General features: G+C 34.7%; 1 protein-coding gene and 1 long non-coding RNA gene across 2 annotated transcripts; both read left to right on the top strand.

Annotated features, from left to right (window-relative positions):
• The first annotated feature begins 4,844 nt into the window (after nt 1–4,844).
• Nucleotides 4,845–5,717, top strand: LOC126610496 (ankyrin repeat-containing protein ITN1-like). Its single transcript, XM_050278592.1, has one exon. The coding sequence runs from the start codon at nt 4,966–4,968 to the stop codon at nt 5,578–5,580; it is 615 nt and encodes a 204-aa protein (XP_050134549.1). The 5' UTR covers nt 4,845–4,965; the 3' UTR covers nt 5,581–5,717.
• Nucleotides 5,718–9,241: 3,524 nt separating this feature from the next.
• On the top strand, nt 9,242–9,809 carry LOC126610511 (uncharacterized). The gene is made up of 2 exons (XR_007618554.1): nt 9,242–9,395; nt 9,507–9,809. It is a non-coding gene; the product is annotated as an uncharacterized LOC126610511 (long non-coding RNA).
• The last annotated feature ends 3,993 nt before the right edge of the window (nt 9,810–13,802 follow it).

Raw genomic sequence — 13,802 nt, 5'->3', positions numbered from 1 at the left:
AAAAACCAAACACTTACATAGTTTTCTTAGAAGTGACAAACATTACATTACTACAGTTACCCAATTAATGCATCGCATACACCATAATGAATTTGTATCTGTGTTTGACTTTCCTATCGAATATTCCTTCACCATAAGTAGACACGAAAATATCAACGAGAAGGGGAAATTGCATCCAAATAAATAAAATGACGGAAACACCAACAAGGAAAATGATTGGATAAGTAATTGGTTTTGTCCTGAAGCATGATGAATAAGGCAGAAGAAAAGGCAACCATCATGGACGCAATGGAGATGAAGAGTGTGGACATGCCTATTATCATCTTTGTGGATTAGGATTTGAGGAAATCATCTTCAGCATAACGCGATGTAAGGATGCCCAGAAACATCAACGCTGAAGTTGAGGAAGAAATGAGCGAAATTGCATTTGAAATTATAAAAACCATAAATAGCTTTTCATTTAAGAATATGGAAAACCCTGTTTCTTGGTTGTTTCCACCAGGAACTGTGAATACTACATCAAACATGATTGTAATAATGAGGGCACTAACAACTGTATAAGAACGGTTGAATTTTGGCCAAGTGGCCATCACCTTTTGTATTAAACAAATAAAAAGAAAAAAAGGGAAACATCATGATGTTGTTTCTTACTTTGTTATGATGACAAATGATGATGTTTGAGAATTATTTTTTCTTTGGCCATGGGAAGTCACGGGGTGACTTGAAGGGTTTATTTAGCAGCAATTGCTGCTTGTGTGGTTAAGAGAAGAAAACAGAGAGCAGAAGAGAAAGGAAAGAGAGCTGCCGAGAGCAAGAGAGTTGCAGAGAGCCCAAACAGAAAAAGAAGTTGCTGCTTCATTTGGTTAGTAATCATTCACCAAAGTAGTTGTTGTTGTAATAGCTTTAAGCTATATGTATAGAGAAGAAATTATTCATTATATTTCTTTCTCTATTTGTTTATGTGGTGTGTGAGAGCTATTGAGTGTATTGGGTTATTTGGGTTGTGAGATTGCCAACACTTTGTAAACTCGATAGTGGATTATTGGGTGAGCTCCTACTGCTCCGATGACGTACTCCAGTTACACTGACTGTTGAGGAACCTCGTTAAAATCTTGGTGTTCTTTTATATTTTGTTCTTGCATTTTCATTTGATATATTATCTGTGGGTTAGATTGAGTTGGTTCCAACGGGTTTGGTGCTGTCCTAGCACAACAATTGGTATCAGAGCATTGGTTGCTCTTGGGTACTGTCTAGTTGCCAAAGATGTCAGACGGGCAAGATGAAAATCCTTTTGGAAGCAGCTCCGGGTTTGCCAGAACTACGGTGCAAAATGCAAAGTTCGAAGTGGAAAAGTTTGATGACACAAACAACTTCGGGATGTGATAATGTGAGGTAAAAGATGTGTTGGCTCAACAAGATCTACTTGCCGCTTTGGGAGAGAAGCCAGAAGCTATGTCGAAGCCGGAATGGGAGAAATTAAATTTGTGGGCTTGCTCTTCAATTCGGTTGTGCCTTGCAAAAACTCAGAAGTATTTTATGATGCGGGAGACATTGGCAAGTGTGTTGTGGCAAAAATTGGAAGACAAGTATATGACGAAGAGTGCAGAGAACCGGCTACACTTGAAGAAAAAGCTCTACCGCTTCCAATACAAAGAAGGTACAAAAATGATTAGACATCTTGATGCTTTTAATAAGTTGATTGCCGACTTGTTAAATTTAGATGAGGATATTAAGGATGAAGATAAGGCCTTAATATTGTTGAATTCCTTGCCGGACTCTTATGAGCATTTTGTTACCACTATTATGCATGGTAAAGAAACTGTGAAATTTGAAGATGTGTCAAATGCCTTGATGAATTATGAAATGAGGCATAGAGATAAAAATCATGATAGTACCTCTGAAGCTTTATTTGTTAGAGGTAGATCATCGGAGAGGAGATCATCTTCTAGTAGAAAAAAATCACAGTCTCGACCTAGAGGAAACTCTAAAGGTAGAAAACCTTTGGAAAGGGATGAATGTGCCTTTTGTCGTAATAAGGGCCATTGGAAGAAAGATTGTCCTAAATTGAAGACCAAAGGCAAAGAAAGTTCTGAAGCTAATGTTGCTGAGGTTGAAACAGATTTTTCTGATTTTGCTTTAACCACTTCCTCATCATTTGATTGTGCTACTAAGTGGGTGTTGGATACGGGTTGTACTCATCATATGACTCCTCACAAGGATTGGTTTTCAAGCTTGAAAGAGTTTGATGGTGGCGTTGTGTTCATGGGAGATGACAATCCTTGCACAACAAAAGGGATTGGTACAGTTCGTTTGAAGTTGCATGATGACATGGTTAAAGAGTTGACAGGTGTTCGGTATGTACCGAATTTGAAGAAAAATCTTATTTCTTTGGGTACTTTGGAATCCAAGGGTTTCAGGTTTCATTCAGATGGACAAACATTGAAAGTTACTTATGGTGCACTTGTTGTGATGAAAGCTCCTAGATGTGGCCATTTGTATTTATTGCAGGGAAGCACTGTGACAGGTGAAGCATCTGTAGTATCTAAAAATATGGGCACATCTGATTCAGATACTACTAGATTGTGGCATATGAGATTAGGCCATGCCGGTGAGAAAGCTCTACAAGGGCTTGTGAAACAAGGTCTTCTAAAAGGTGCCACGACTTGTAAGCTTGATTTCTGCGAGCATTGTGTCTTGGGGAAGCAAACTAGAGTGAAGTTTGGTACTGCTGTACATCAGACGAATGGCATTCTTGATTATGTGCATTCAGATGTTTGGGGTCCTACAAAGACTCCCTCTTTGAGTGGTAGACATTGGTTTGTGACCTTTGTTGATGATTATTCAAGAAGGTCTTGGGTCTACACTATGAAGCACAAGAGTGAGGTGTTAAACATTTTCTTGGGTTGGAAGAAAATGGTTGAGAACCAGACTGGGAGAAAGATTAAGATTTTGAGATCGGATAATGGTGGTGAATACACATCCGATCCTTTCTTTAAAGTTTGCAAAGAGGAAGGAATTGTGAGACATTTCAGGGTTCGAGGAACTCCACAACAAAATGGAGTTGCAGAAAGATTGAATCGAACCTTGCTTGAGAAGGTTAGATGTATGTTGTCTCAGTCGGGTTTAAGCAAGTCATTTTGGGCAGAATCAGTTAATTATGCATGTCACATCATCAACCGGTTACCCTCAGCTGCTGTTCAGGGTAAGACACCAATGGAGGTATGGACTGGAAAACCTTCTTCTGATTATGACTATATCCGAACATGGTTTTTCGAACCGAAGGCAAAAATTATCCTCCAACAATTCTCTTTATGCTAGCTGCTGTCATTTTTTATGATTGCTTGGTTATATATCTTGAGAAATATATACCTTCATTAATCAGATGAATTAACCGTAATATGAATGGGCATCTTCTTCATCAAGATCAAGTGACTCAAACCATTGTTTATTTTTGTTGGAAAGACAATTAAAAAATCGAAACCAAAAGAAAGACAATTAAAAAATGAAAGTATCATAACATGTCAAGTCGTTGATAATATCTAAAGAATTCAATAACTGTTATATGATTAATCTACAAATTCTTTAATTATTATATAATTAATCATTGTTGATTATATATACTGTAAATAATTCAATAATTGTGAAGGAATTCATTGATATCAAATAGATACAATACATAAGTCTTTATACATATAAAGTGATCAATTAAAATCCTACAATTATGCATATACACATTGCTGATAGTGTTTTATAAAGTTTGTACTTTTTTTTGGTTTTATGAGGAAGGATTTGTGAATGAAATGAAGACAAAATGTAGAGAGAATTTCTCAGATGAACATCTGCAATAGAGGCTGTGTATTGCAGCATTCTTAGAGCATCTCCAAATGATATGTTAAATATAGTATGTCAAAATTTTATTTGATCGCTGATGTGGCAAATTGAATACAAGTGTTAAATCTTCTTATTTTCCAATGGATGTGTCAAATATTTATTTTATTATTTTATTGGGCCTAGAGTTACATTAACTATTAAAAATAATCAAAATTAGTTTTAGTTTGTATTCTATTGGTTGTTAATAGAACACATGCATTAAAAAATTAAATAAAATATATTTTACTCCTTTTTTGTTTGTTATAAAAAAAGACAGTTAGAAAGCAATGAATCAAATAACTCACATGCCACATCATATATATATAGCATATCCATTAGAAAATACTTGAATGTCTTTTAATTTTATTTGACATTTTTTTTAGAGATGATCTTAGCTCATCTATACATGACATTGATATGGGAAAGGTAAAGGAAGAGAGAGGGAGCGGACGGAAAAGACAGTGAAAAAGGGGAAGGAAAATAAAGCGGTCATATATTGCGATATTGGAAGAAAAGTAATGACGAAGGAAGAAGAGGGGAAACGGAGAGGTAAAGAGAGAGAGATTTAACTGCTAATTATGCTGGAAAATGTGCTCATTTTGTTACTAAACATTAAAAAACAAAAATCAAATAAAAAAGCTATCGTAAATTGATTCATACCTTCGTTGGAGGATTCAAATTTCAAAATCATTATCCATTGGTCAAGAAGAGTTTTTTTTAATATATTATTTATGAGATCGTCTTATGATTTTAGTTAGAATGCACATAAGATAAATATTGCATGACAGTAGGGTTTGATTATTAGGTGTGGGTTTACTTATTGTTAATATCATCTCGTACTTGATAATAATTATGCAATAACGTAAAAAAAAATCACATTTAAAGTTTAAGTGTAAAGAGAGAACATATGAATTCAAATAAAAATTTCAAAAAAGAATAAAAGGTAAACAGGGAATGAATAGTTTACAAAACAGATGCTTATAATGGCCAAATTTCAATAAGATGCACATTATACTTCATTTTTTTCCCTTTAAAATTACTGAAAGATTACAATCACCTCATGTCACTACGATGCATTAGTTTTTGTTCAATGAAATGCAGGAGGTAGAGAGTAGTGTGGTTACAGCCACGGGAGCCTCACCTTTTAAAGAAGATTATTTGAAAGCCGCTAGATTATTTACCCAGAACCACAAGGAATTGCATGAGAAAGGAGAAAAGTGGATGAAAGATACAACAAGTTCTTATATAATTGTCAGTGCCCTCATTATTACAATCATGTTTGTTGCAGCGTTCACAGTTCCGGGTGGAAACAATCAAGAAACAGGGTTTCCTGTATTCTTAAATGAAAAGTTATTTATGGTTTTTATAGTTTCAGATGCAATTTCCCTATTTTCTTCTGCAACTTCAGCGTTGATGTTTTTGTGCATCCTTACATCGCGTTATGCTGAAGATGATTTTCTCAAATCCTTACCCACAAAGATGATAATAGGCATTTCCACACTCTTCATCTCCGTTGCGACCATGATGGTTGCCTACTCTTGTGCCATATTCCTCATGCTTCGTGACAAATTATGGATTATTACTCCAATATTTTTCCTTGTTGGTATTCCTGTCATTTTTGTTTGGATGCAATTTCCCCTTCTTGTTGAGATTTTCGTGTCTACTTATGGCAGGGGAATATTCAATAGAAAAGTCAAACGTTGGATATAAATTCTTGATAGTGTATGCAATATGTTGTGTAACTGTAGTAATGAAATGTTTGTCACTTCTAAGAAAGCTTGTATGCAGTGGGCATGCTACATAAGTGGTTGGTTCCTATAATAAAAACCCCATTGTTCAATTTTTTTTATATTTTTTTTATGGTTGAACTGCAGTGGCTGAATGATTGGGCCTTTTATTGATTCAAGCCCATTTTGTTTGGATCTTGACAATTTAAATAGAGATTATTTATTAATGTTATCTTTAATTCTTTTAATTTTTCTTCTTACCATGAGCAGAGGAGTCTGGAGAAGTCGTAGACAATAGCTCAGTTCTTACTGGTGGTTGTATTGTGAATGGAAGGAATGTGAGTCTCACTAGTTTAATGAGAGCATTCTCATTAATTGTGGGAAAAGGTCCCATGTTAGCACCAAAATTTTCTAAACTGTTTTTGGCTTGACAACAACAATTAACATTCTCATAGTGGTATAAGTTGAAATGTAATTTCTGATTCCATGTTAAAAAAAAATTAAATTACGAATTGGAACATCTGTAAAATGATTTAGCTTTTTTTTTTTTGGTTGTTGAGGGTGTAAAATAATTTAGTTAAAAATTGGAATACATAGAGAATTTACAATCCAAAGTTTTATGAAATTAACCATGAACTTAACAAAGTAATGAGATGTTGAAATGCCCAAAATAACCCGAACATAATTCATGACTTATTTAGGATGGAAAAGTTAAAGAAATTGAGGTGAGATAACAAATTAATAATTTTATAAAGTTAATATAACAAACCATTTAAAATATTAGTTCATATAATAAATTAAAAATGTATATAAATTCATATGCCATTAAAAAAATAAAAATAAAAAAATCTTAATTTATTCTGTACAAAGTAGCAAACTTCATCAAGTTAGCTAAAGAGGTATGATTTGTACTAATATATGTCTACAATGCTAAAATGGACGGTTTCAAATCAAATTCGAACATGGTTTTTCAAACCGAAGGCAAAAATTATCTTCCAACAATTCTCTTTATGCTGGTTGCTGTCATTTTCTATGATTGCTTGGTTATATATCTTGAGAAATATATACCTTCATTAATCAAATGAATTAACTGTAACATGAATGGACATCTTCTTCATCAAGATCAAGTGACTCAAGTCATTGTTTATTTTTGTTGGAAAGACAATTAAAAAATGAAAGTATCATAACATGTCAAGTCGTTGATAATATCTAAAAAATTCAATAACTGTTATATGATTAATCTACAAATTCTTTAATTATTATATAATTAATCATTGTTGATTATATATACTGTAAAGAATTCAATAATTGTGAAGGAATTCATTGATATCAAATAGATACAATACATAAGTCTTTATACATATAAAATGATCAATTAAAATCCTACAATTGTGCATATACACATTGCTGATAGTGTTTTATAAAGTTTGTACTTTTTTTTGGTTTTATGAGGAAGGATTTGTGAATGAAATGAAGAAAAAATGTAGAGAGAATTTCTTAGAGGAACATCTGCAATAGAGGCTGTGTATTGCAGCATTCTTAGAGCATCTTCAAAGGATATGTCAAATATAGTATGTTAAAATTTTATTTGATCACTGATGTGGCAAATTGAATACAAGTGTTAAATCTTCTTATTTTCCAATGGATGTGTCAAATATTTATTTTATTATTTTATTGGACCTAGAGTTACATTAACTATTAAAAAATAATGAAAATTAGTTTTAGTTTGTATTCTATTGGTTGTTAATAGAACATCTGCATTAAAAAATTAAATTAAATATATTTTACTCCTTTTTTGTTTGTTATAAAAAAAGATAGTTAGAAAGCAATGAATCAAATGACTCACATGCCACATCATATATATATCATATCCATTAGAAAACACTTGAATATCTTTTAATTTTATTTGACATATTTGACATTTTCTTTAGAAATGGTCTTAGCTCATCCATACATGACATTGATATGGGAAAGGTAAAGGAAGAGAGAGGGAGTGGACGGAAAAGACAGTGAAAAAGGGAAAGGAAAATAAAGCGGTCATATATTACGATATTGGAAGAAAAGTGTAATGACGAAGGAAGAAGAGGGGAAACAGAGAGGTAAACAGTAGGGGTGGGCACTTGGAACCGAAAACCGAAACCGAAACACGAATCGAATCAAACCGCACCATACGGTTTGATTTTGCGATTTTGAAACGGTTTCGGTTTCAAACCGAACCGCGGCACACAAAACGGTTTGGTTTCGGTTTTAGGTTTTCAAAACCGTACTGAAACCGAAACCGCACCATATAATAAATAAATGTTATATAACTTATATTTTCAACTTTTCAACTAGGTTATAACTTATAGGTTTGGTGCTGTTTTTTTATGCAGTTTTGCTGCATTATTTTTTAGTTCAATTTTGTGCAGTTTTGGTCCTGTTTTAGTGCTGTTTTTTATGAAGTTTTGTTGCATTTTTTGGGTGCAGTTTTGGTGCTGTTTTGGTGTTGTTTTTTATGCAGTTTTGCTGCATTTTTTTTTTGCAGTTTTGACTCTTTTTTGCTGCAATTTTACTGCATATTTATTAATTAATATACGAGGAAAATAAGACCGTCTTGTGCATAAATATGTGTATATTTTAAATTGTATATTTTTTTTTCAAAAACCAAACCGAAACCGTTTGAAACCGCACCGCACCGAACCAAACGGTTTGGTTTCATTTCGGTTTTGGCTTCAAAACCGCACCGCAAAATGTTTCGGTTTCGATTGTGGTTTCACTCGAAACCGCACCAAACTGCACCGCGCCCACCCCTAGTAAACAGAGAGAGAGAGATTTAACTGCTTTATCAAAAATTTAGCTGTTTCATTTTGTATTTGATTATTTTTAAAATAAAACAAAAATATTTTTTTATAAAAGCACAAGCAATCCAATCTAGCTGGAAAGAAAAAACAAATAAACGAAGAGATGGAAGAGGAAAAGTAGGATAAAGTGGTCATATGTTGGAAGAAGAACCTAGCCCGTCTCTCTCTCCCTTCCTTTCCTCTGTCTTCCACCCCCTTCTGTCCTGCTTATCTCTGCTTCTTCCCCCCTGCCACCCCTCAAAGATTAAATCCGAGATGGGTACAATGAAAAAAATACCTGGATGTTTTGTTGGAGAAGGCGAGTTGAAGAGTCTATGAACAGATTGATTGAGTTAGCGATCTGGGTTTTCAGTTTGCCCTTGAATATCAGGACGATCTGGAGAATGCTTGAAGCCGATGAGCCGATGGTGGCAGTAGTCGACGTCGTGCGAGTCGTTCTCGGCTGCTATGAGCTGACTCGGAGTGGATTCGTTGGATTTTTTGGCGGCGGTCCACCACGGGCTCTCGTACTGGGTCATCACGTCCTTGTCTATGGAATCCAACGGAACCCACGATGGTGAACCCCTTTGATTTTCTTTTGCTAAGCGGGGGAAATGGAGGGTGATAGAGACAGAGAAGTCGATGGAAAATAAAGAAAAGAAGAGGCAGGAAGTACGTGGAACCCCGGCTTTTTCAGGAAAAGAAGAGTAAAAAAAAAAAGATTAAAAAAATGTAAACAGTACCGAATCCAAAGCTGGTTTGCAATTTGCTACATTACTTTAATCTTACTTTATCAAAGTGAAAGGGAGGGAATCATGTACCAAATCCAAAGCTGACGAGAGATCTCTCATATGATGAACAGTGCCTTCTGCTGAGCTTAGTAGATATAAATTGGATACAGGTTTAGCAGCACCAGTGCTATAGAACCACAATTCAAGCTGAGGTTTTATCTGAAGGCTTCCCCGTTTCAATTCAAGTTGTGAGTTGTTAATTACTTATACTTTGGTTCACTATTTCTTTCTTTGTTTCCATGTATAAACACATGATCATGATCTACCAATAATAAAATCCCTTTTGGATAAATTGACAGATTGAGCATGGCAGCAGAGATCAACCCAGTAGAAAACCCAGGTATCTATCATGAAAATCAAAGTATTAAATATATACGAAAGGTTCTCTTTGTTTCCTTTTGTGTAAGGAATACATGGTCAGTCACTCTTGTATTTAATATCAAGGGTGAAACCGTGGAGAATAAATGGATGTGCTTTCAAGGTTTTATATCGAACCTTGATATCAAATTCAAGAATTGATGACCATGAACCATTGACCATCAGGTGATCAAAAGAACGAGATTCGACATGTTTATCAATATCTTATGAATTATTTTCTTTTATCTTTCTGTTTAAAATTTTAATTTTAATTTTTTTCCCCTATAATCCAGTGTTTCACAATAAGGTTATCTCAAAACCTTGATTTCAAATTAAGGATTAGAGATTGTTGGGTGTTGAGGGATAAAAGTTGGGTGTAGGGATGGGCAATGGTTATGCGGGCGGGTAACCGCGGTTATTTTACCCATAACCGTTTATGTTCATACCCGTATAACCGTTTACCGTTGGGTAATTACATAAATGGTTATACCCATAACCATAACCGTTTATAAACGGTTATCCATACCCATAACCGTGTACCCATTTACCCATAACCATTTACCAATTTAACAATAACTATAACCATTTACCCGTTTACCCATTTTTTCGCCCGTTTATCCTTTTTTTACCCATTTACCCTTTTTTTTTCTCCCGTCTACATAATTTTTTTAACAATTTGAAAATTACAAAAGAAAAATTTGTCATAATTTTTATTTTTTGACAATTAAAACCGTTATAAGTACATTTTAGCATACATTTCCCTATTTTAATCATTTAAGTCCTCGTATAATTCCAATAATTGAAATAATAGTTTCCGAACGATATTTTTCTGTAAAGCAACCAATCAATTTTTTTAATTCTGTATAGCAACCAATAAAATATGGAAGTTTAGGAACCTGAGAAAATTGAGCCTAAAGGAAGAGTAAAAGTAGAGCTTTTTTATTTCTGAATTCCCGAATCTGACACACATTTGGAAAATAAAGATTTGATGTGGGATATTTGATCCCAGAAAATAACTCAGTCACTTGGTGAAAGATCTCCAACTTTTCAGCAATCATGTTAGTCTTCGCCCAATCTTCTTCACTTGGAACATTTTTATATGAAGGCTCACGCTGTTTTAAACGAGGAAATACATCTTTATATACCAATGCAGTGGTAAGCATCACATACGTCGAGTTCCACCTAGTTTTACAATCAAGGACTAACTTCCTAGAGAACTTAATTTTCATTTGTTGAGCTATCTCAACAAATTTTTCCTCTCTTTTTGCTGTCCCAGACCAATATGCAACACTATTCCGAATAGTCTCAATACTATCCCTAATCACATCCAATCCATCCTTAACTATCAAATTAAGTATGTGAGCACAACAACGAATATGAAATAATTCTCCGTTTAACACAAGTGAAAGCTTGCAATATGTCACTATATCCTCAATCATGGCATCATTTGTAGAGCAATTATCTATTGTGACAGCAGACAACTTACCATCAATATTCCACTCTGATAAGCAATCCATCATTATAGCAGAAAGTGTCTCGGCATTATGTGGGCATGGAACATATGCAAACCTGATATAAAACACCACTTAATTATCTTAACTCAGAGTAACATGATGTGCTAGGCAATAAAACAACCAACAGAACAAAACAGCCAACAGAAGCACAAAACAGCCAACATAACAGAACAAGACATATTACAAACTTAGTCAAAAGCATGAAAGCTAACGCAAGAAAGTGAAGAACAAAACAGCCAACAGAACAAAACAAGACATATTACAAAGATATGGTATTAGTTCGATAAATTACCTTAGAATTCGACTTTGAAGCATCCACGAAGCATCGATAAAATGAGAAGTGATAGCCATAAACCTTCTCTTCTGATTACTTGAAGTCCACATGTCAGTCGTGATTGCAATTTTACTCTTGTTCATTTGCAACAACTTCATGGTCTCTCCCTTTTCACATTCAAATACTTTCATAATATCTCTCTTGATAGTACTTCTAGAAATAACCTTAAATAAGGGTTGCAATGAATTGCAAAACCTCTTAAAACCCAAGTGGTCCACCATAGATAAAGGATACTCATGTAAGATAATCATATAAGCTAGCTCTTTCCTAGCATTACCTTCATCAAAACTATATGCACCATGTTTAACAGACCCATCACCAGTTATAACTGGACTCTTTTTCTTTGTCTTCAATACAGGACATGAAGATGAAGTACCAACAGTGGAGCCCGATGCTAGCCTAGCTTTACAATGGTTACAGACATCTTTCACCTCCCCACAAAAACTTTTTTCCTCAAAATGCTGCCAGACAACTGAGGTTCTTTTTCTCTTCCTACCAGTGTCATCAAAGCTTGATTCACTTAGGTCCAATTCTTAATCAAGATTAATTGGTTCAATAGCTTGGTTCTCGCTTTGAGTCTCCATCTTGCCACAAAAAATGAAGATATAGAGTTCAGAATATAAAAGAAAAACAGGAAAGCAATTGAACAAAAGAAAAACCCAAGGTCAATATACTATTTGGGTTATACTTTGTGAAGGTGCATTGCAGGAACCAACAACTCTATCACGTTTCATGGTAAGATTCACCTAATACCAACAAGTTTCCAGTGATAATATGTATGTTAAGAGCCGACTCTTTGATGCCAATTGTAAGTAGCATCAGGCGAAATCGCTGCAATAATATGTAATAATGGATAACATAGTAACCATTTCTATCCAAAGCCACCCCAAAATAACTCAAATACACAAGAAAAACCATACATATATTTAATAACAGACATGAACTTGACTAGTCACAATATCACAGTCAAGCATGAACAAACCATACAGACGTCAAAGACAAATGAACTCTGCATTATGATATACATCCAAGCTTAAAAAAATCATTTAACTAAATATTTCCAACAACGGTTAAGGTTAAAAGAGGTGTTAGTCACACACAAGGATTGTACCTGAAAATTTCATACAGAGAATCACACGCACAAAAACTCTAGGGATCTCCATCCACTGGTAGAAAACAAGTTCATACAGAGAATCGCACGCATAAAAACTTAAATTCCAAGTTATACTAAAGGAGCAGCTTATACACAAGGATTGATCTTCACAATGGTGGCAACTTTAGCTCGAGATCTTCACTTGTGGCACCAGTGATATGAATAAGACTAAGATGACATGCAAAATGTGAATCTAGCAACAAACAAATCTCCTCAATCGAACATCAACAGATTGAGAGGATTTGATATGGCTCATACAAGAAGGTGCTATATGAGTCAGCTACCATATATGGTAGCTGCACACAAACTCCTCCATCCCCACCTATGATGAATACTTGGCTCCAGAGTACAAGCTAACCCCTGACTTCTTAACTGAATTAAACTAATCTCACATTATATAAACGGTCTCACCCACATTCTTCACCCAAACACCAGAAACCAAATGATATCAATGATAATAATATTAATAAACAGAAAGTTCATATGCTACATTTCATTCAAACAAAACAATAGCAAATAGTCCTAGGCAAAATTTAAAAGCATGTAGAGTAATAAGAGTTGAATAAAGATATGTGAGCACATAATTACTCTACTAAATTCAGTAATACATAGCAAAGATACAAACTGGAGAACCAAAATCTCAAACCCTAGAACTAAATTCAGTAATACTAAATTCAGTAGTACATTTCCAAAATCTCAAACCCTAAATTAAATTTACCTGATGTCCCGAATTCTGAGGTGAGGAGTTGTCTGAGGGTGGTGAGGTTGTCTGAGTGAGGTCGCCTGGTCGAGTCGAAGTCGAGAGGCGCAGAGAGAGAGCGACGGAGAGAGAGAGTGACGGACGTAGAGAGAGAGAGAGAGCGACGAAGAGAGAGAGTGACGAAGTCGAGAGGCGGAGAAAGAGAGTGACGGAGTTGTAAGTTGTAACTCTGAGGTTTTTAATTTTTTTTTTTAACTTTACATATATTAAATTAAATAGGTAAATGGATACCCGTTATAACCATGAATATTACCCATAACCGATGGATACCCGTTATAACCACGAATAATACCCATAACCGTCCATTTAAATTTCATGGATAAACGGTTATACCCATAACCGTTTATTTGTTTAAACGGTTACCCATAACCATAACCATTAACTTTAAATGGACGGGTAACCACGGTTACCCATAACCATGGATATTTTGCCCATCCCTAATCCCCGCACAATGTAGCATGCCGTTGCCGGAATTAT

This window comes from Malus sylvestris, chromosome 17 (genome assembly GCF_916048215.2).
Source record: "Malus sylvestris chromosome 17, drMalSylv7.2, whole genome shotgun sequence".
Taxonomy (NCBI): domain Eukaryota; kingdom Viridiplantae; phylum Streptophyta; class Magnoliopsida; order Rosales; family Rosaceae; genus Malus; species Malus sylvestris.
The sequence above is the reverse complement of the archived record's forward strand: the minus strand, read 5'-3'. Positions and strand labels throughout refer to the sequence as shown.